Below are 23,285 nucleotides of genomic sequence, written 5' to 3'. Positions count from 1 at the left end.
GTTCCCGCTGCTGTGCCTGAGCCTATGAGGAGGCAGAGATCTGTGCACATTACTGGATTAAGACTGGAATCAGGTAAGTAACTCGGGGGCTGCACACAAACGATTTTTTTTACCTTCATGCATAATGGTAAAAGAAGCTTCAGCCTTTACAACCACTTTAAATGAATAAATTAATTTTCATTAACTCATTAAATTTCAACTGCTGAGATGTTAATACCAACCGTGTGTCTGGGTCTACCCCTTCCATTAAATGCTATGGATTTAAAGCAAAGGTGCATAACAGGAAAATTGCTGCAATTTTATTTTTTGGTTTCATACTGTATCTATACACCTTTGACATCCCAGGAAGTAGGAGGACTGACCACAGATGGAAATGAAATATTAAAGTAGAACCAATGATAACACACTTTCATTTTGGATAAAGGGTAAGACACAGGTAAGAAAATAACCCATCAGGTTATTTTTTGTCCAATTGGGGAGATTTCCTTTCACTTCCTGCCCCATAGCCAAAACAGGAAGTGAGAAGAAGTGAAGGAAATCCCTTGTTGTCATCAGAGTCGTTGTTTTTTCCCCTCTGTTCCCATTCTGGCTGCAACCCAAAATTTCACCTTAATTTTCAGTGACAACAGTAAACAGGATGAATAGAGAGGGTGAATCTCCCTAAGCACTGGATCACACTGAATGTGGCTTTGAAATCACACTACTTCATTTGATGTTAAAGCCGCTGGTCATGGCGATTTAAAGTACGGCTTTGCATGACATCTGTGCGACTTCATGCACAGATGTCTATTCGCACATGAAATTGCCAAAAATAGTGCAGGAACCTTTTTTCAAAATCAGTGCCACACTGCAAAGTCGAAGTCGCACCATTTTGAACAGTTCCACAGGCACAAATAGGGTGCGACTTGCCATGCGATTTTGAACTGGGAAATCACCTGACAAATCACATTGGTATGAACGGAGGATAATGGGGACACATACAGCAAGAAAACCTAAAAAGTGTTCTGATCCATTTCACCCTATCCGAAAAAGTTTTGCCTTGGTTATACTTGAAGTTTCTGTATATGTATCAAACAGCTAGAAACAAAGGGCTATTTTTTCCTATAATCATGCATTATTCAAAGCAGTGAATTGATATTGGTTAATGGTACGCACCATGGTAATAACTAAACTACTAAATTGTTACTAAGACATGGAAGGTGACATATGAAAATTGTAGAAAAAGCTGATTTTCTGCTTACTCTCCAGCAGTCAATCACATGCTCACATTCACTTTCTAAACTGCCTCTGTAAATGAAAGATGGCTGCTGAATTCAGGGCTCATTTACACCAGCAGGTATATGTCAATGTAGACATAATGTAACCCTGGTATGTGTTGTCCATACGCACTGAGATGAGTTGTTAAAAAGTATGCAATGTTTGCTTTTTCCCTTTCTTGGAAACTTTATTTAAAAGTAATGTCAGCTGACAGCGGGCTTTAGACCTCTTCCAGTTGAATCTGGCTCACAGGTACATAACTAAGTGCACTCCTGTGACCCACAGGAGAAATATGTCCAAACAAGCTTTGGCCATACTTCTCTTTTAACTGTACACTACATTTATCCCCCTATATGCAGCAGCACATTACAGTATGTCATCTGTCATTGCAACATGTTGCGCAAAAATGCAACCTGACTTTTTGCAGCACACACCAATGCAAGTCAATGTGTGAGCTGAAGCAATAGGACATAAGGCATCCGCCTTATCTATGCATTGGAACTGCGTTTGTCAACGCTGCCCAACGGGGCCGGTGTGAACGAGCCCTTAGCCATCAACTCTGACCAGCTGCTTCCAACACATGATGATTCAGTCTGTCCAGCTGCTCTTGTGAGTTTCAGTCTATTCCCTTGTGTGTTATAAAGAGAGATTGAACATTTTGCTTATGTTACTGGAGTATTCTGCCACTAGGAATTAATGTAGCAGAAAACCACATGTGCCTCTTCAGACTCATTTCCTTCCGGAGTTTTCACTGCATCACTGACAGCTCGCCTGCAGAAACACTCTTCACTTAGTAGCGCACACACTTTGGTAGTTGTATTCTTTTCTCAGTGTCTATGACCCCCGTTATACACTGTTCCCTCAGCATATCAAAGCACACACACCCCTGAAAACACACACCCTTGAATTGCACCAGGTTCTGTGACAGCTCCCCTCCGCTTTCTGAACGGCATTGAAAGATATAACCCCCTATTCTCCACACTGCATTATCTTCCGTCTAAGCAAGCACCACCCTTTTTGGTCCCACCACTTGTTAGAAGTGTGTTGTGGCTTGTACAAACAGCTGCGCTATGCCTACCGGACACTTTTACCCCCTTCTTGCTCAGGCCAATTTTTAGCTTTCAGCGCTATCGCACTTTGAATGACAATTGCGCGGTCATGCAACACTGTACCCATATGAAATTTTTATCATTTTTTTCACACAAATAGAGCTTTCTTTTAGTGGCATTTAATCCCCACTGGGGTTTTAATTTTTTGCACTATAAACAAAAAAAAGCAAAAAATTTGGGGAAAAAACGTTTTTCTTTGTTTCTGTTATAACATTTTGCAAACGGCTAATTTTTCTCCTTCATAGATGTGCGTTGATGAGCCTGCACTGATAGGCAGCACTGATGGAAATTGATGAGGCACAGATGATGCTACACTGATGGGAACTGATAGGCAGCAATAATCGGCACTGACTGGTGGTACTGATGGGCAGCAGTGCTGGGCACCACTGTTGGGCACTTTTGGGGCTGCACTGATAATTAGTGCCCTGATTATCAGTGCAGAGGTCCTTTGGGACACTTGCCGACAACCGTAAACTGAAATTACTTTGTGATCAGCTGTGTCATTGGACACAGCCGATCACGTGGTAAAAGGCCGTTGTGATTGGCCTTTTACCTTTTCATGTAATCTGCTGTGTCCGTAGGAGTGTGCACCGCCGAGTGTGCACCGCTGGGGCGCGTTCTGGTTGGACCTCATACGACGCCCTCCCAGAACTGGACAACCGTACGACGCCCTCCCAGAACTGGACAACTCCTTATTAACCACTTTACAGCCGAATGACGGCCATAGCGTGTCTGTAAAGTGGTTAATAAAACTGCACGGTGCAAAATCTGATGCAGCTCTGCATAGAAACCAATCAGCTTCCAGGTTTTATTGCTAAAGCTTAATTGAACAAGCTGAAGTTAAAACTGATTGGCTATCATATACAGCTGCACCATTAACAAATAGAGCAAGGAACAGACGTATTTGAACACCCTGCGATTTTGCAAGTTCTCCCACTTAGAAATCATGGAGGGGTCTGAAATTCACATTGTAGGTGCATTCCCACTCTGAGAGACAGAATTTAAAAAAAAATTCAGGAAATCACATTGTATGATTTTTAAAGAATTTATTTGTCTTGCACTGCTGAACATAAGTGTTTGAACACCTGAGAAAATCAGTGTTAATATTTGGTACAGAAGCCTTTGTTTGCAATTACAGAGGTCAAAAGTTTCCTGTAGTTCTTGACCAGGTTTGCACACACTGCAACAGGGATTTTGGCCCACTCCTCCACACAGATCTCCTCTAGATCTGTCATGTTTCAGGGCTGTCACTGAGCAACATGGAGTTTCAGCTCCCTCCAAAGATGTTCTATTGGATTTAGATCTGGAGACTGGCTAGGCCACTCCACAACCTTCATATGCTTCTTACGGAGCCACTCCTTGGTTATCCTGGCTGAGTGCTTCGGGTCGTTGTCATGTTGGAAGACCCATCTTCAATGCTCTGACTGAGGGAAGAAGGTTGTTGCTCAAATGTCACAATAAATGGCCCCATTCATCCTCTCCTTAATACAGTGCAGTCGTCCTGTCCCCTTCGCAGAAAAGCACCCCCAAAGCATGATGTTACCACCCCCATGCTTCACAGTAGGGATGGTATTCTTGGGATGTAACTCATCCTCCTTTTTCCTCCAAACACGACGAGTGAAGTTTAGACCAAAAAGTTCTACTTTGCTCTCATCTGACCACATGACTTTCTCCCATGCCTCCTCTGGATCATCCAGGTGGTCATTGCCAAACTTCAGACGGGCCTGGACATGTGATGACTTGAGCAGGGGAACCTTCCGTGCAATGCATGATTTGAAACCATGACGGTGTAGTGTTCTACCAACAGTGACCTATGAAACTGTGGTCCCAGCTCTCTTCATGTCATTGACCAGCTCCTCCCTTGTAGTTCTGGGCTGATTCCTCGCCTTTCTTATCATCAGTGATACCCCACGAGGTGAGATCTTGCATGGAGCCCCAGTCCGAAGGAGACTGACAGTCGTCTTTAGCCTCTTCCATTTTCCACAATTGCTCCAACAGTTGATCTATTTTCACCAAGCTGCTTGGCAATTGCCCTTTCCAGCCTTGTGGAGGTCCACAATTTTGTCTCTGGTGTCTTTTGACAGATCTTTGGTCTTGCCCATGGTAGTAGTTAGCGTCTGACTGACTGTGGGGTGGATAGGTGTCTTTAAAGAGCTCAGACAGGTGCTACTAAGTTAGATTAATGAGTGGAGTAGAGGCAGACTTTTTAAAGGCACAGTAACAGGTCTTTGAGAGCCAGAATTCTTGCTGTTTCTTAGGTGTTCAAATACTTATGTTCAGCAGTGCAAGACAAATTCTTTAAAAATCATACAATGTGATTTCCTGAATTTTTTTTTTAAATTCTGTCTCTCAGAGTGGGAATGCACCTACAATGTGAATTTCAGACCCCTCCATGATTTCTAAGTGGGAGAACTTGCAAAATCGCAGGGTGTTCAAATACTTCTGTTCTTCACTGTATGATACAAAGAACCGAAATTTCAACATATACGTTTATGGATTACAAATACACCAATACACAAGAGTGCCTCGATTGATAGTGGTGTGTTCTTCCCATAATTCCCAACATAATGCTGTGATACAACAATAAAACAGCAATAATGTACAAAAACAAAATATAAGGAGTAGGAGCATACATGAATATATATTAATCAGTTTTCACTTTGCTTTCATGTCTTTAGTCATCTCCACAATCATCTGCTTCGTCCTCCAACTATTCCCACTCCCACTCTATTTTTTTTTTTTTTTCAATCAGAGATGTTTTATTGAAAGTTTTTCCAGTACAAAAATGTGCAGACAAATTCCACCTCCATCTCTCCCTGCCAACCTATACAAAACCTACACAAAAGACCAGCAAGTAACAATTGGTAGGGCTTCATCCACACTCTCACATTACTAACTTCGTCATATGTATTAAAAGAGAAGTATAACCTAAGCTTTTCTGGCCATAGTCTACTTCTGGGTCACAGTAGTGCACTAAATTGTGCTCTCCTGTGACCCAGAATCCTCAGACAGCGGGCCAAAGCCTGCTTTTGGCTGACATCAAAGAGCCACTCCAGGCTCTGGAAGGATCCTGACAATAATGTCGTGATCCACCCATATGCCTGGCCAGTAGCTGGCTCAGACTCTCACCACGCCACTGACAGTATAAGTTATCCACTCCACCCCTTTTGGAGCAAGCAGCTCCAGAGCAGATAGTGGTGATGGACAAGCACTGCTCTCTGCAGACTGAGAACTGAGCGATCAGTACTCATGTGATCACTCAGTTCTCAAGCCGGCAAAGGAAAGCTAAAGCATTACATCAATGCTGTAGCCATAGAGGCCAGTATGTCTGTTTGTTTTTTTCAATTCCCATTAGTGATGCAATGATATATCGGCCACCAAAAATTACTGACTAAAAATAGTTATTGGTGTTTTGCCGATAGATTAAAAAAAAAAAGATGCAGATTTTTTTTTTAAGGGATAAATTAATCTTTTATAACATGTTACACCCATATTCGGGATGTAAAATGTAACATGTTATGAAAGGACCGGTCCCCACTAGTAGTCAAAATTTTAAAAATTTAACGGCTATCGGCTTGTGGTTTTCAATAAACTACCACGGAGCTGTGAGCGCTGTGGTAGTTCATTGATTCTTCCTGTCAGAGTATATCTGCTCACTCGGGATGTACAGGCAAGCAGATATATTGACAGGTCTGCAGGAATCTTGACCAGCCATGACCAGCGATCTTTTTTTGTCAAAAGATGAGCTTATCTTTTAAATTATTGTACAGCATATACATACTTATATACACTCATAGGCCACTTTATTAGATACACCTTGCTAGTGCCAAGAAAATATCCCCACACCATTACACCACCAGCCTGAACTGTTGATAAAAGGCGGGATGGATCCATGCTTTCATGTTGTTTACGCCAATTTCTGACCCTACCATCTGAATGTCGCAGCAACCAGTCTGCCCCTTCTCCTTTAAACTCTGACATCAACAAGGCATTTTCATCCACAAAACTGCTGGTCACTGGATATTTTCGGACTATTCTCAGTAAACCCTAGAGATGGATGTGTGTGAAAATCCCATTAGATCAGCAGTTTTTGAAATACTTAGACCAGTCCGTCTGGCACCAACAACCATGCCATGTTCAAAGTCACTTAAATCCCCTTTCTTCCCCATTCTGGTGCTCAGTTTGAAGTCTAGCAAGTCGTCTTCACCATGTCTACATGCCTAAATGCAGCGAGTTGCAGCCACGTGATTGGCTGTTTAGCAATTTGTGTTACCGAGCAAATGAACATTTGTACCTAATAAAGTGGCAGTTTCAACCAAGTGCATCCAGAATTTTTAATTCAGTGAATCACTAAGTCCAACAATTCTCCTTTAAGCATTGTCATTTTTTGTTTTAGCCTGATAACACTAAGTCCATGGTTCAATACATATGTCTAGTGAAATTTTTGAATGCTATGTCATTGTCCCACTTCTGGGTGTAATAATCACTCTACCTATTTTCGAAATGGTTCATGATCAGATCATGCTCAGTCAATCGCATTCCCTTTGCAGACCCACAAGAAAAGGGGAAGCCGCACAACATTAAAGCCTTGTTTGATTTTATTAAATTCTCCAGTACTTCCACCTGATTATCTCCTCCAGGAGCTTACGCATAGGATCCTGTGAGTAAGTTCTGGACGGAAACAAACACGTTAACAAGGCGGCTTGTATATTGGAGAATTTAATCAAATCAAACAATGATTTTAATGGTGAGCAGCTTCCCATTTTTCTTGTGGGTCTGCCAGTGAAGTTTATGGAGCAGCCAGCGGCCACTGGGAACTGGCTCCCTGATTTGAAGGATTGGCAGGAGGAAAGCATGCAGCAAATCTATTCCCTGTTCATGATTACATGCCACTTTCTCCTTTACTTTCTCCAATCCATTGGTTATCTACTTTCTGCCTTCTTTCTCTCTCACCCTCCCCGGTGCTTGTGTTCTGCTCATTTTCTCTTCCCCCTGTTCATGATCATTCTACATTTTAGATCACCCCCACCTGATACGAACTCTCCACTTCTATCCTCTCTTTCCTCTATTTTCACCTACATTTCTGCATTCTCAGCCTCCAATACTCCAGGGTTTCTCAACCAGAGTTCCATGGAACCCTACAGTTTCACCAGATGTTGCTAGATGTTCCTTGAGCAAAGAGCAATTTCTAACTCTCAGATAAGTTCCCACTGATATCATTGATCTTTTTAGCTATCTGTAAGGGGGTAATTGTTCCCAATGACCGCAAGTGTAAGGAGCATTTTGCCCATCACACTAATATTTCATGAGTTGTATTGTAAATTTTATCAGAGGTTCCCAGGACTGTAAAGATAGGGTTCCTCTGTGTTGAAAAGGTTGATAAAGTCTGCAATACTCCATGGTCTGCTGTCCCTTCTTTCCAACCCCTGCCTGCTTTCACTTTGCATCTCCCATGCCTGCCCCCATCCCATCTATCCATGTTTTGCCACCATAGTTTCTTTTTCTTTCTTTCCTAATAGATCACGATAAGTTTCTGTCTGTCTTCAATACTTCACGATACTCCATTGCTGGCTTATCCTCAATTTAGTTAGATGAATCTACCAAATAATATGTCCAGCTAAAATGTTATATTGGGTATTATTACTTACCAATGATATATGAATCCCTCAAAGGCCAAAGACCAGCCTAAATTAACCCATTCACAAATGGACACACATTTGCTAGTCAATTTTTAAAGCCTGGTGTAATGAATAAGCCAAAATGGTAATTTTCCCATTTTGTGAAGAAAAACAACACTGTTACTGTAGATTTCTATTATACATAGTGGTACCAAACCCAGTAGGCCATCTACTGCTGCCTTAATCCAATAATAACATGAAAACATTTAGAGTTAATAAAAATGCCTGTACAGGAATGTAAACCCTGAACAGATTACAAAATTTTCCAGTTAATGCCCCTTTGACAGGCTGTTGTAACATTGTCAAAACACTAAGAAAAGTATGTGACAATAGACCTGGATCGATATGGAAATGTATGGAAGTTGCCAGCCCTGGTTATGCCTGTTCGCTCGGCTGGAGCACAAATGAGACACAGATGTATTTCAGCTCTTGGCACAAAAGAGACAGCTAATGGCTTTATTCTGTGCCCTGCCATCCCAGTTGGGCACAGGTACTCAGGGTGTGAACTGGCTGCCCCCTCCCCCTGCCTAGGCTCAAACAGTTATTGATTGCCCTTGCGGATAGCCGCTACTGATGCCTAGCAATCCGCTTCCAGCCAAGGGCTGCTGGGTATTCAGAGCAAGTTGTAGCCAGCGCTCTGTTTGCGTTGGCAGCGGATGGAGTGGGCAACATGACTGCAAACACTAGCGGCTGTTAGGTCTCAGAAGAAAAGGCAGGCATGCAGCATTTGCAAGGGAGAACTTGGCCAAACCAACTGTTTCACACTACGGGAACAGAGGCTGGGGCATTGGAAGCTGTACTGACAGCCTGGTGCTTTTCTGACTCCTTATTTTAATTCAGCAATGATCTAATGCATAAAAAAAAAAAGAACATTCAATGAAAGACAATATCTGCCTAATCATGCAGATGCAAAAATGTTTAACATGTCTAACATCAGAGAGTTCAATTATATTACAAGTTATCATTAATTATTTTCTGAATCAATGCCTGCACAGCTTCCACGTAAGCATTGTATAATTATAATGTCTTGTGCATTATAATTATAGGAAAAAAAATGTAAAAATTCTGTATGCATATATCACATACAAAAGTTATTCATTTACAAGAAAGGGAATTTTAAGTATTATGAGAAAATGGTTCTAGTCCCACATAACTTGCCCTTCACGCCATAAAATTATATTCTGCCACTGGTAGCTTTTACAATAACTATACTTATAAGCAACATTATCTTCTTTTGAAGGAGCGACTGAAAGCTGTTCAACTATTACCGATGTAAAAAGGAATTGAATAAAATTCTCCATATAGTCAAGCAAACACACCTTCCTCAACTCAGGCTGTTTCTAATGTCCAGCAGATTCAAGTCAGATGACCCTTCCCAGATACAAAAGAACTGGATAGTCCTGTTGAGATGCAAGCATAGACCAACTCTTCATAGAGTAAAAGGTGGAAAGTAAGAGATATCAATTTATTTATAAAACTGCCCACTCTTGGAGCTGTAACTGGACATCGGGAATTCAAGCACAATGTGGCTCTTTCCACCGCAAATCAGTAAAGCTGGCCAAACATCAGTAGAATTTTGAACATTTTGATTTTCAGAATGTATGTTGGATTTTCTAATGGTAACCTGTTTTCAAATCAACATTCGTTTTTACCCGAGCCAAGAAAATTTGAAGGAGGATGGAAATTTAGTTCTCAAACAAGAAACATTCTAACCTTGAATGTGATTTTTGTTTGGGGGAAATTGACCATATTTTAATGAAACCAGTTTAATGCATCTAACAGTGGCCATAGATGGATCAAAATCCATCCGGCTCAGCAGGGACAGGCTGAATTTCAATCAGTGTGTTGCTGTCGCTGTTAACGACAGACTGCTGTTGAATTAACAAGTTGGTCCTGTCAGTCCTGAAGGGGAAGGGGGATTCCACTTTGGTTGTATAAAAGGAGGAATCTGATTTTTTTTAATTTAATTTGTTCAATCCACTGCCTGAACAACAATAGAAAAATGATCATCTGTAGCCAGCTTGAAGCAGAACTAAAGGCAAAAATACTTAACTTAGTTCCAACTTCCTAACACCTCCCTGGTCGCCTTGATTGGCCGGCACTGTATGACTTCAGTCTCATGCATGTGTTGGAGTGCAGACTTCCTGACACTGGCAGTGTGCCGAAATGTAAACTGAGCTGTGCATGTGCATCTCAGTGTACATTCTACAAGGGATTGCAAACAGATAGGGAAGTGTATATTACTGCAGAAGAAACATTGCAGGTCTCTTCCTGCAATAAAGAGCCTGTCTCTGTGCAATTTGTTTTATTTTTCAACTTTAGTTCTACTTTAACCACTTGCCCTCCAGATTTACCCTCCTGCCTGACCAGGCCATTTTTTGCATTACGACGCTGTGTTACTTTAACAGACAATTGCACAATCAAGCAACGCTGCACCTAAATGGAATTTACGTCCTTTTTTCCCCACAAATTGAGCTTTTGTTCAGTGGTATTTGGTCACCTGTGCGGTTATTTTTTGCGCTATTTTTTTATTTTTTCACAGCATCCCCGGGATCTCTCCCCACGTGCATTTGCCTGGCTACTCCAGCATCTCTACAGATGGGCTCAGGTCGCATGATTGGATAGATACTGTGTCCTCCTATTATATATTTTGTTAAATCTAAAGGAGATCATACAGAGATTGTACAGTGTATGGTCACCTTTAGACACCTAAAATTACGTAGTTGCGTTTCAGTGTAATTCATTGTTAATGGCACACCAAACACAGAAACAAGCACACATTTTGCCACATTAAAAAACGGGTGACAAATTCAGCAAAACATGCAGTAAAAAATGTGCAAAACACATCCCGCCAAAATGTCCCATGAGCTACTTTGCCACGTATAGCACAGTCCTATGTGTGCCACTGGAAAAACGAGCCAAAAAACATGTGCACCCTCTACTCTCGGTATGAATGGGGCCTGAAAGGGAAGTTGGTGCGTTTACACAGAACAATGAGGCTCCATTCACATCTGTGTGTTTCTGAATGCATGGCAATCTGCAGAGAAAATGCACGCTTTTCTATGCGTTTCAGAAACACGCTGCAAATGTGCATCGTGCGTGTGTTGTCATTAGATGTTAAAAAGGCACCCCAAGTGCTGTAACGCACCATACTCCACTCACAATAAAAAAGTTGAGAAGCTTTTCTGGGGCGATTGTTGCGTGTATGGCAGACTGCTCCAAGTGAATGGGCTGCCCTATGCGTGACGAGTGAAAATGCTCCAAAACAAACACATGCATGACTGTGAATCTTCACTATGTGGAGATGTGAATGGGGACTGACAACTGACTGTCTCTGTCCACTCCCTCCTATGTACTTGTATAAAGATGGCCATATACTATGCAATCTGATTGTACAATCACTGTACAATTTCCTTTAGATTTACCAGAACTATGGAATAGGAGGACACACCTGAACAATCTATTCAGTTGGTATCAAATCAAACAGGCCATCGTACTACATAACTGATGGGAGGAAGGTAATATAGTAATGAGGGAGGTGTGGTCCAGAGTGGTGAACACAACCTATCACACACTCTTCTGTGATGCAACAAGGAAGTGAAGGCTTCTGGGAAGTGGCCTACAGGAAGTGAATGCTAAGAGACCATCGACAGGAACTGATGCAATCTGCAAATCCGTTCAAAATCTCACATAAACTGACCAAAAATTAAATATCCTGTGGATGAGGTAAGTGAGCACATTGGAATGGCTGGGCCAGAAATGGCATTGGAAAACGCTTCTAATTATTATGTAAAATGAAATTCTGCCCGAAAAGGTGAAGTTGTCCTTTAAGATTCAAACATGGGCTTTCAAACAAAATTATTTGACTCAAATGATGGCAAGAAAGGATGTTATGTCTAACGATTATTCTACAAAACTTCAAACAAAAATCTAAGGCTCCTTTCACACAGGAATGGACAGCTGCCATGTGCCTTACCTGTTAGGCAGCTGCCTCTTCCTAACTGCGATAGGGGACAGCGTGGTGCATGATTTAGTGCATCCCACTTCCCCTCCTTGTTTTGAACAAACTTTATTTGAAGTGTACAAAATTTGTACACTTCAAGCGAAGTGTACAAAAGTGTACAAAACTTCATTCATGGCAATGTACAGCAGCGCAATGTGCTGCACTGCTGTACAGTGCCATGCAATTGTGTAGAGTACACTATGATAAAATGCAGCATGTCTGCACTTTATGAAAGCATGCTGCTGCACAGCCCCAGGATGTGTTGCAATGTGAATGGGACACACAGGAAAGAATGGTTTTCTGTGTGTCCTTGCGGTGGCAGACGTTTTACAGTACAGTAAAGCATCTGTCACTGCACAGTGCATAAATTAGCTCTAAGCGTGTATATGACCAGCTTTACATATAAAGACGGAATTATGTAAATGGTCTTTGATACACTGGAAGACAGAAGGTGGAAACTTCACACACTGGAACCGTGCCACTATACAGAGGTATAGATACAGCTTCACCCTGAACTCCTCCTGACTTTGCTCCTTGGTCAGAGGAGCATAGCCAGGAGGAGTTCAGGATGAAGCTGTACCTTTACCTCTCTAAATAGTGGCTGCCTTTGGGTGTGCAACATTTCTACTGTCTTCCAATCTGTTTCCACTAGCCTGGATGAGCTTGTTTGAACGTTGGCACCCAATCTGTGCTTTGGACTGCATGGGGGAGTTTTGAAGGGCTTTGAGCGGCGCTCTTAGTTTTTGTATACTGTATGGCTCACAGTCTTCAGTATATTCGTTTACATTTGAACAGTTGTCTCAACACACAGAAGAAATCTTCTATACCTAAATTATACAATTTCATCTTACAAAATAGCAAAAACGCAAAATCATGCAATACTATGTTTTAACATATACAACCCAAATGTTATGCTGGAATAACATTTCTAATTATTTTCTGTTCTCCTCACTGAAGACTTGTCTACCTCTGGGTGGGCCTGGGTTTTCCATGGATCAAAACATTCAGGTAATTGGTAAAAGGGCTAAAATAGCTGCTAAGTCTAACATTAGTAACCAGAGATTCCTGGTTTACTCTGAATAAACACGCATGTTACCATTTAAAGCCTGAAATGAGCCTAATCATCCTCAAAGTCACACATCAAAAACAAGTCACCAGGCACAGAGCTAATGGTCGTTTTACATTTCAGCCCAGTTATCACTGCTGTTTCTGGTTACAAGCTCATGTTTGGAAGGAATGCAAAACATTCAATTCACAAAGTCTTAACACGAGGATAGGTATCTTTATTTCATGACTGCAATTTTCATATCTCATTGGACGCAGCGTTCTCAGTTATTTATCCACCTGTGTTAGCTTTGTGAACTTAGGTTAATGTGTGTACTCAGTCATGACCCCAGCGAACACTCCAAAACCTATTCTCTTAATAACTGCAGACCACCTAAAAACAATGGTCCCAGGAGATTTCGGCACTAACTAGAGACAGTCAACTAACGAAGTGGTAATTACAAATAACAGAGGCAGTCAAGCAACTAGGTTTTCCATCTCCTTTAATACTGCCTACATTTATAATAATATCGAGTGTAACTTACTCTCCTTTATTTCCACAAATACAAAAGGCTAAAAGCAACTTGGCCAACAGCAGCTTCATGTGGTTTATCACAAATGAGCAGTAACTGTGCAAAATGGTCAATTACCAAGATCTTTTTAAGTACCTTTAAGGCTTGCAACAATACCGTTTTTTTTTATTGGCGAGTATGAGTACCGATACTTGTGGTCAAGTGCTCGTCTGATACCGATTTAGGATACCCTTGTGGTGCAATTTGCACCCATACAAAATAAATGGGTTCAAGTCGCACTGCAAAGAATCCCATGTGATTTGAACAGGAATGAAGTGTAATTCCTGTCCGAATCACGTGTGGTTTTCCCTATGGGTGCAGTGCAATTTGCAATGCGATTACAAAATGAAGGCCTCAAATTGCACCGCACCCGCAGGGAAACCACATGATTCAGACAGGAACTGCACTGCTACTTCAGCTGAAGTAGCGATTTCAGTTCAAAGCACATGCGGTTCTTTGCAGTGCAGTTTGAGTGCAATTCATTTTGTATGCACCGCACAGGTATCAGTTTCAAGTATCAGATCATTTTCACGAGAGTACTCATCCAAATGCTTAGTATTGGCACCAATACCTTTATCCTTTTGATTTGAAATAAATGAGAGTGGAAAGCTGAAAGCACCCCAGATTATAACTATGTTGGGTGGTGCAGACCCTAATTGAGCTAAAAATCTGGCCCTAGTTACATGTGTTAAATTAGCTAAGCGTTCTATGATTGAACAAGGTAGAGAGCATGACATCACCAACTCGCCTCTCCACCTTGTCCAATCAGAGAATGCTTTGCATTCATTCAGAGACAATGCAAAGCATTCTCTGAATGGTGCCTGTGCTGAGCGGCTGCCCTCCTGTGTTCAGAATGTATCAGGCTGGTCACTCAGCATGGGACCAGGGAGCAAGTGGAGATCACTGGAGTAGCAATGTCTACTTCAGTGATTTCCAGGTGGATTGGCCAGGTATAGTACAGTTGCAAGAAAAAGTATGTGAACCCCTTGGGATTACGTGGAGTTTTGCATGAATTGGGCATAAAATGTGCTCTGAACGTCATCTAAGTCACAACAATAGAAGAACACAGTCTGCTGAACATAATACTACACAAACATTAGATGTTGCCATGGTTTAATTGCACATAACATGTAAACATTCACAGTGCAGGGAGGAAAAAGTATGTGAACCTTTGGACTTAATAACTGGTTGACCCTCCTTTGGCAGCAATAAGCTCAACCAAACGTTTCCTGTAGTTGCAGATCAGACCTGCACAACGATCTGGAGTAATTTTGGACCACTCCTCTTCACAAAACTGTTTCAGTGTAGCAATATTCTTGGGATGTCTGGTGTGAATCGCTCTCTTAAGGTCATGCCACCACATTTCAATCGGGTTGAGGTCAGGACTCTGACTGGGCCACTTCAGAAGGCGTATTCTGTGCTGTTACAGCCATTGTTTTGTTGAATTACTTGTATGCTTTGGGTCATTGTCCTGTTGCATCACCCATCCTCTGCGGAGCTTCAGTTGGCGGACAGATGGTCGTACGTTTTCCTGCAAAATGTCTTGATAAACTCTGGAATTCATTTTCCCATCAATGACAACAATCCGTCCAGGCCCTGAGGCAGCAAAGCAGCCCCAAACCATGATGCTCCCTCCACCATGTTTTACAGTGGGGATGAGGTTTTGATGTTGGTGTGCTGTGCCTTTTTTTCTCCACACATAGTGTTGTGTGTTCTTCCCAAACAACTCAATCTTGGTTTCATCTGTCCACAGTATATTTTGCCAGCAGTGCTGTGGAACATCCAGGTGTTCTTTTGCAAACTTCAAACGTGCTGCAATATTCTTTTTGGACAGCAATGGCTTCCTCCGTGGTGTCCTCCCATGTACTCCATTCTTGTTTAATGTTTTCCTTATTGTAGATGTGTCAACAAAAATGTTAGCATGTGCCAGAGATTTCTGTAGGTCTTTAGCTGACACTCTGGGATTCTTCTTTACCTCATGCAGCATTCTGCGCTGTGCTCTTGCAGTCATTTTTACAGGACGACCACGCCTAGGGAGAGTAGCAACAGTGCTAAACTTTCTCCATTTGTAGACAGTCTGTCTTACCGTGGACACATGAACATCAAGGCTTTTGGAGATACTTTTGTAACCCTTTCCAGCTTCATGCAAGTCAACAATTCTTGATCGTAGGTCTTCTGAGAGCTCTTTTCTGCGAGGCATGGTTCACATCAGACAGTGCTTCTTGAAACCAGTAAACCCAAAACAGGTGTGTGTTTTTTAAGGGCAGGACAGCTGTCAGCAACTCATCCAATATCATCACACTGATTGGAGTGAAGGTTGGCTCACTCCTGGCTACAATTAGCTCTGGGAGAAGTCATTAAGCTAGGGCCTCACATACTTTTTCCTCCCTGCACTGTGAATGTTTACATGTTATGTGCAATTAAACCATGGCAACATCTGTTTGTGTAGTATTATGTTCAGCAGACTGTGTTCTATTGTTGTGACTTAGATGACGTTCAGAGCACATTTTATGCCCAATTCATGCAAAACTCCACGTAATCCCAAGGGGTTCACATACTTTTTCTTGCAACTGTATATACATAGTTACATTGGACCAATGTAACTATGAAAAACATACCATACCTGGAATTCATCTTTAAGTTAAAAACCTCTTGTGGAACCTCTTCATACTGTAAAAGCTGATGCCTGCCTACCTGCCTCCCTCAGTAACATACATGCCACGCATTCTCTTTTTTGAACTTTGGATTTTTATTTATGCCCAACCAATCCTGAGACTTCCATACCCCTGTCAGACAAAAAACCAGATTGATGACAAAACTTTCTCTTTCACAGTTAATACAGTGTCTTAACTCCTTACTGCAGATTGTGACTGGGCAGCAATAGAGCAGCAACAGACTGGTAAGGTCATCTTTTCGCACTCTTTCTATCAGCATGTTACCTGTCAGAAGAAGTTGCTGTATAGGGCATTGCAAGTGGCTGCTACCAGATCAAACACAGGTACTTACACTAGCTGTATTAAAAAAAAAGGAAAGTTGAATACAGGCAAAACAGCTAAATACACAAATAAAATGCATACTGTTATGGGAGCTGTTTTACCCGCCTAAAGAATTTTTTTTTCTGCCCATTCACTCTCAAGATTTACACAGCTTGTTCACATAGCACAGTCCTGTGTGGCAGAGAGGGGAATCTGAACTTCTACAGCTGCAGTTTCACTTTAATGCCCCTTTTACACGAGCATCATCCAATCAGTCATGTTTTTTTCAAGGGAAAAACATGCTCAGTTTACATCAGTTTATACATCAGTTTTCAGTTCAGTTTACATCAGTCTACATCCGTTTTTTCATAGGTTTTTACTTAGTTGTTGCAGAGACCAATCAGAGGTGACAAAAGTATAAACAAAAAATGTTCTTGCCTAAAAACTGACATAAACGGACCTGATGTCAGCATATGGCATGCGTTTACATCAGTTCTATTCCATTTCAACGGATTTGGACATTCCCTTTTATGTTTAAAAAAAAACGTACTGTAAAGGACACGCATGTATATGGATGGTAAACAGATGATCATTCATTCACATCCGCTGGTCCACAGAAATACATTGCTGTCCCTTTTTCATCCGTCAACGGATGGATGAAAAACGGACAAACGGTCCACCCATGTGAAAGGGGCCTTACTTAGAAAACTTTTCCACAACTCCACCCTGGGACAGCACAGTGAAAGGTGAAGCAGCATACATTTGAGCTCACCTCTCCCTCTGCAGCATGCTTCTTGTAAGGCAACACTCGTTTGACTCCTTGTGTTGCTTCTCCTTCCCCCTCTCTGATCTTTGCTGTCCAGGGACTTTAATAGACTGATATCAAATCAAATTAAGGTACTTACACTGCTTGCATTTAAATTATTACACTTAAATTAGAATTTCAGGAATGGGATTACTTTAGAGCAGAACGTAGCTGACCTACACAACAATGTCTAACTTCGTCCCTTCTTCCTCTCTTCCGCAGATGCTAAACAAACTTAATTCTATTTTTTACCATTTGGTTTCCTTATGTGCAGCAAGGTAGAACTTCTGGGTTTCTGGCCTAGCACAGGCCCTGCCACCTCTTTGGATTGGTAAATTACAGCCCTCCCAGGAGGCAGTGTTACTAAGCCACTCGCTTGCTGTACATGTGTTTCCAAACACGTGCACAAATGCTACGGGGCACTACAGTGCCCATCCACCAGAAGCTGGTGGCATTTGTGTGCACACAAGCAAATCCCCTAGGCCAGTGGTCGGCAAGCCGCGGCTCGCGAGCCACATGCGGCTCTTTACAAACTTAAATGCGGCTCTTCTGTGTGCCGGGCGCCCGCTCCCCTCCCTCCTCTCGGGCGGCCGCCCGCTCCCCTCCCTCCTCTCGGGCGGCCGCCCCCTCCCCTCCCTCCTCTCGGGCGGCCGCCCCCTCCCTCCTCTCGGGCGGCCGCCCCAAAAGTCAGGACTCTGCAGCTGTCAGGATGTAGGCGGGGCAGCCAGGATGTAGGCGGGGCAGCGTGATGAACTCTTCTCCTCTCACAGTCCGCCCTGAAGACCAGAACGGCGCGGGAACACGGCGAGAGGAACGCGCGGAGCAAAGGTAAGTGAACTGACACAGGGGGGACTTACTATATGGGGGATGAATTACTATGGGGGATGAATTACTATAGGGGGGATGAATTACTATATGGGGGATGAATTACTATAGGGGGGATGAATTACTATATGGGGGATGAATTACTATAGGGGGGATGAATTACTATAGGGGGGATGAATTACTATAGGGGGGATGAATTACTATAGGGGGGATGAATTACTATAGGGGGGATGAATTACTATGGGGGATGAATTACTATATGGGGGATGAATTACTATATGGGGGATGAATTACTATATGGGGGATGAATTACTATATGGGATGAATTACTATATGGGGGATGAATTACTATGGGGGATGAATTACTATATGGGGGATGAATTACTATATGGGGGATGAATTACTATATGGGGGATGAATTACTATATGGGGGGATGAATTACTATATGGGGGGATGAATTACTATGGGGGATGAATTACTATGGGGGATGAATTACTATAGGGGGGATGAATTACTATGGGGGATGAATTACTATAGGGGGGATGAATTACTATGGGGGATGAATTACTATATGGGAGATGTATTTTCAGTTTTAAAAATGTGGCTCTCAAAATAAATTTCAATCGTGGTTTTGGCGAGATTTGGCTCAGTTGAAAAAAAAGGTTGCCCACCACTGCCCTAGGCTGTGCAGATGTGCCGCTGGTCTCTTCCAGCTTCCCTGTAAGAAACTGGAGGTGCATCTGTGTATGTGCTTGTGATTTTAGTTTTTCAAATGGCTAAATAATTATACAGATGCCACTTCTGGTGAATACATAATATACACTTATTTTTTTTAACCAAAGACAGGTAGCAGAGTACATTTTGGCCTAAATTTTTGAAGACATTTTATTTTTTTTATTGGATGTGTTTTATAGCAAAAAGTCAAAGATATGTTTTGGGTTTTTTTCCTAAAATTTCTGTCCTTTTTTGTTTATAGTGCAAAAAATAATAACCACAGAGGTGATCAAATACCACCAAAAAAAAGCTCTATTTGTGGGAAAAAAAGTGACAAATTAAATTTATGTACAGCGTTGCATGCCTGAGCAATTGTCAGTTAAAGTAATGCAGTGCCATATCGCAAAAAATGGCCTGGTTATAAAGGGGGGGGGGGGGTTCACTCATCTGGAGGGCAAGCGGATGGAGATCTAGTTACTTCTGAAATGGGATGACAGGAAGAAAAACACAAGCTAAATTGTGAAACCTTGAGTAAGGAAAACTGTCATAAATGTAGATCTGCAGTATCCAACATACAATCATACTTCTCCTATCATTCTCCAGCTCCACTTCTTCAAACCAGCATTTCTAATCCAACTTTTACTATGAATCTGAATAAAATTAGTGTTTATACTGTTTACTTTTTCAGGAATTCCACAAAATGAATACTTACATCCGTACAAAGAGCGACTGCTTGGCAGCCAGGTTTGGAGAAGAATACTTCTCGACCAGAGCAAGGGTGCTGAAACCAAACTTATGTATAGGCTCATTAGAATCCAAAGGGGGGAAATCTGTGTCCACTTCTCCATCATCCTCCGCAATGTGCAGGCAGTAGGCATCCACATTATCACTGCAAAAAGAACACCACAAAGCAGATGTGGTCAACAAAGTTTTTTTTTGTTTTTTTTTAAGTTTAAAACCCATTTAGTTTAAAACAGAAATGTAAGACCAAACTTTTCAGTGTGTACAGTATATACAGAATATCAAAAAACATTATAAATACAAATATATGTCAGCAGGAGCCAGAGAAACAGCAGTACACTGATCTTCCCAGTATTTAGCTCTGCAAGGGGGGCTTGTCAGCACAAACCTGACCACTGGAGTACAGGCAAGCTGTGCTCCCAAGTAGAATGCTATGAAGAAAACTGACCACACTGGGATTACTTACAACTAGGCCTCCTTCCTGCAGACCATTATGTATATACTGCAGATTTTTGCAGCCACTCAAGACTACAAAACAATGACAGCTGAGAGGACCCATTGTTCACTTGTATCCTCACAACCAGTGGTTACCCGAGGTTAGAGGACAGATATCTGACTCTGGACCAATTACTCTGCATCCAGATATGTGGATTCATCCCTAATCTCTATGCAGATGCATGCAAACCGCAAAGGCTCCTTTCAACTTTTTCATTGTTTTGCACAGGCTTAGCGGCCACAGCTGTTTGCATGCACCTGTGATTCTAGCCGCATGAATCTGGTGTATGTACATATTCCCTGTGTGAAGAAGGCCTTGCCCAGTCAAGCAACACTGTACCCAAATAAATCTGATATTCAATTTCAAGGGTAACTGAAGGTGTACTCACACTGGGCACGGTTTATCGGAACTATATAACTATGGCTGTGCACAATTGCCCTCCCCACTGGTCTGTGCTCACATAGTAATTTAAAACAGGTGTTCCCAGACATGCATAGGTTAGTAGTGAACCATACTGGACCACAAGTGAACTGTGCCCAGGACCACCTTTTCTACTTTGTTTTAGGCATGGTTCAGAGCTATCACACTACACCACAGAATTGGAGCATGAGAACAGAAGACTAAGGGGGGATATGATCTCCATGTATAAATACATAAGTGGTCCATATAGTGAACTCGGTGTAGAGTTATTCACTTTTAGGGCATTACAAAGGACAAGGGGGCACTCTTTATATCTGGAGGAAAAATAGATTTAACCTCTGCATACAGAAAGGTTTCTTCACAGTAAAAGCTGTCAAAATGTGGAATAGACTCCCTCAAGAATTGGTTCTGGATAGCTCAGTAGATTGTTTTAATACGGTATACCCCGAGACCACAAACTCTCCTTATCTTTTGTAGTTTACAAAAGATACCTTGGAGGGAAGATAACATTTTTTAGATAGATGAGATCAGTACACAAATCGATAGACAGATAAATAGATTTTGCTGGTATTAGTATGCTAAAGATAATAAATGTATGGGTCCTGCATATATGGAGGAGGAGAAGGGGTTACTTTACAGGTCACATACATTAGGATAGAAATGAAGGGGTAAATGTTCAAATGTGCAGAATATGGGCGGTATAGGGGTTACTATATACAGTCACTGTAGACAGAGACATGGACCTGAGATATACAAGAACAAGTGGAAGGGGTGGTAAGGGTAAAAACTATCCACAACCTTAAATATCTGCTGCTGCTGATCTAGAACTAACAAATGAATGTGTCCTTCATTAGTTCCTCCCTTTCCTCTGTTGTAAGGAGAAGGGGCAGGCTTACTACTTTTAACGCTACACTGTTTAGATTTGTGACCACTGTGATTGGATTGGATGAGATCTCTTTTTTTACATAGTTAAATTGAAAAGAAAACACAAGCCCATCTAGTTCAAACAACAGGAAAAAATATATACACATTGTACACAATCCTCTATCCACAGTTAATCCAGAAGAAGGCAAAAAACCCCAAAAAAGTATAATCAAATTTTCTCAAGCAAGGGATCTCCCATAAGACAATCGGATATTTCCTGGAACTACCACTCCTGGTGTTCTTACGTATAAAATGTTAGCATCCAATTGTGCATTTAGGAATGTATCCAGCTATTTTCTAAAACAATCTATTGAGCTAGCCAGAATTAGTTCTTGATGTAGTCTATTCTACATTTCCACAGCTCTTACTGTGGAGAAGCTTTTCTGTATGTAGAGGTTATATCTCTTTTCCCCCCCAGACGTAAAGAGTGTCCCCCTTATCTTCTTTAATGACCTGAAAGTGAATAACTCTACACCAACTTCCCTATATGGACCACTTATGTATTTATACATGGTGATCAAATCGCCTCTTTGCAAGAGAGAATACATTTAATTCAGCTAATCTTTACTCATAGTTTAGCTCTTCCAATCCTCTTACCAGTTAGAGCAGACACACTCAACCAGGCTTCTTCCAGAGGTTGCTTGGGGTTACTTGAGACTGACTGACCTCCCATTTAATGGTGTCTGCATAGTTTCAGAGCCAACGCCACTTGGCAGAGCCATCAGCATAACACCAATAATTTTTTAGCCATCTGTAAGGGAGCCAATATGATCACCACTGTAAGGAGGGCATTTTCCCCACTGGCCACCAGTGTAAGGGGCATTATTCCCACTAAAAGGCTGCGTTAGAGAATTCAAGACATATAAGTTGTCCACCAGGCTCCACCTATACCAAAAATCAATGTAACCACACAGTGGCTAAGTGGTTAGCACCTCCGCTGGGCAGCACTGTCATCGGTTTGAATCTTAACTACGGCACTACCTGCATGAAGTTTGCATGCTCTGCTAAAAACCCCAGTGGTGATTAAATACTACCAAAAGAAAGCTCTACTTGTATGAACACAATTATAAAAATGAGCAGCACAGTGGCTTAATGGTTAGCACTTCCGCCTGGCAGTACTGGGGTCGTTGGTTCGAATCCAAACCACAGCACCACCTGCCTGGAGTTTGCATATTCTCCCTGTGCCTGTGTGGGTTTCCTCCAGGTCTACCACAAATTCCTCCCACATTCCAAAGACATGTGAAGTAGGGACCTTAGATTGTAAGCTCCCTGAGGGCAGGGACTGATGTGAATGTACAATATATGCTGTATGTAAAGGGCTGCATAAATTGTCAATGCTGTATAAGTACCTGTAATAATAAACCCAGACTGGTCCTGTAAATATGACTAGCTTCTATGTTTTACACTTTCAGATCGCTTCCTTCAGTTTTATTAAAAAAAAAAATCTCTAATTTGTATTTTGAACTTTTGAAGGGTAGAAGAGTACACAAATCAAGCTGCTACTTTAGCATTTGCACAAGATCAGCTCTCTGCTGGAAATGCGGGGCTTGCTGCTATATGCCCAGCCAAACATAAGGACGGGCCAGAGAGTGCCCGAGGCGCCAGCCACAAGTGGCCATAAAAGCAGCAGTTCAAACTCTCTTTGCGTGCTTGTGAGAGACAATGGGGACATGATCATAATGTGGATAAAATCAGCTGCGCTGAAGAGACAGAGCCATAAC

At 41.9% G+C, this 23,285-nt stretch overlaps 1 protein-coding gene across 3 annotated transcripts in view; it reads right to left on the bottom strand.

The window, feature by feature from the left end:
• Nucleotides 1–23,285, bottom strand: part of MAPKAP1 (MAPK associated protein 1) — a 307,717-nt gene that overhangs the window by 153,942 nt on the left and 130,490 nt on the right. For all 3 annotated transcript variants that reach the window (XM_089677866.1, XM_089677867.1, XM_089677868.1), the window contains one exon: nucleotides 19,696–19,872. In XM_089677866.1, coding sequence (XP_089533992.1) covers nucleotides 19,696–19,872 — 177 coding nt within the window. The remainder of the gene's footprint in view (nucleotides 1–19,695; nucleotides 19,873–23,285) is intronic.

This window comes from Staurois parvus, unplaced genomic scaffold, assembly GCF_062004578.1.
Source record: "Staurois parvus isolate SC_StPar_1 unplaced genomic scaffold, SC_StPar_1.0 ptg000194l, whole genome shotgun sequence".
NCBI lineage: Eukaryota > Metazoa > Chordata > Amphibia > Anura > Ranidae > Staurois > Staurois parvus.
This window is presented reverse-complemented; position numbering and strand designations above follow the sequence as displayed.